Source organism: Condylura cristata, unplaced genomic scaffold (genome assembly GCF_000260355.1).
Source record: "Condylura cristata isolate star-nosed mole 26May11 unplaced genomic scaffold, ConCri1.0 scaffold00026, whole genome shotgun sequence".
In the NCBI taxonomy this organism is placed as follows: domain Eukaryota; kingdom Metazoa; phylum Chordata; class Mammalia; order Eulipotyphla; family Talpidae; genus Condylura; species Condylura cristata.
This window is the reverse complement of record NW_004567127.1, coordinates 2,590,239-2,590,654: the sequence shown is the minus strand read 5'-3', so window position 1 is coordinate 2,590,654 and position 416 is coordinate 2,590,239. Positions and strand designations below refer to the sequence as shown.

At 70.2% G+C, this 416-nt stretch overlaps 1 protein-coding gene across 1 annotated transcript in view; it reads right to left on the bottom strand.

The window, feature by feature from the left end:
- ZNF697 (zinc finger protein 697) overlaps positions 1–416 on the bottom strand; it is a 6,252-nt gene that overhangs the window by 3,665 nt on the left and 2,171 nt on the right. The window contains exon 3 of the mRNA XM_012730014.1: positions 140–414. Within this exon, the coding sequence (XP_012585468.1) occupies positions 140–414 (275 nt within the window). The remainder of the gene's footprint in view (positions 1–139; positions 415–416) is intronic.

Below are 416 nucleotides of genomic sequence, written 5' to 3'. Positions count from 1 at the left end.
GCACGCGTAGGGCTTCTCGCCCGTGTGGATGCGCTGGTGCTGCATGAGGTTCGAGCTCCAGCTGAAGCGCTTGCCGCAGTCGGCGCAGCCGTGCGGCTTCTCGCCCGTGTGGATGCGCTGGTGCCGCACGAGGTCGGACGGGTGGCTGAAGCTCTTGCCGCAGTCGGCGCACAGGTTGGGCCGCTCGCCCGTGTGCGTGCGCCGGTGGCTGAGCAGGTGCGAGCTGAGGCTGAAGGCCTCGCCGCACTCGGGGCACGGGTAGGGCTTCTCGCCCGTGTGCAGGCGCCGGTGCTTGAGCAGGTCGGCGCGCCAGCTGAAGCTCTTGCCGCAGTCGGCGCACAGGTTGGGCCGCTCGCCCGTGTGCAGCCGCAGGTGGTTGGTCAGGTAGGTGTTGCGGCTGAAGCCCTTGCCGCACT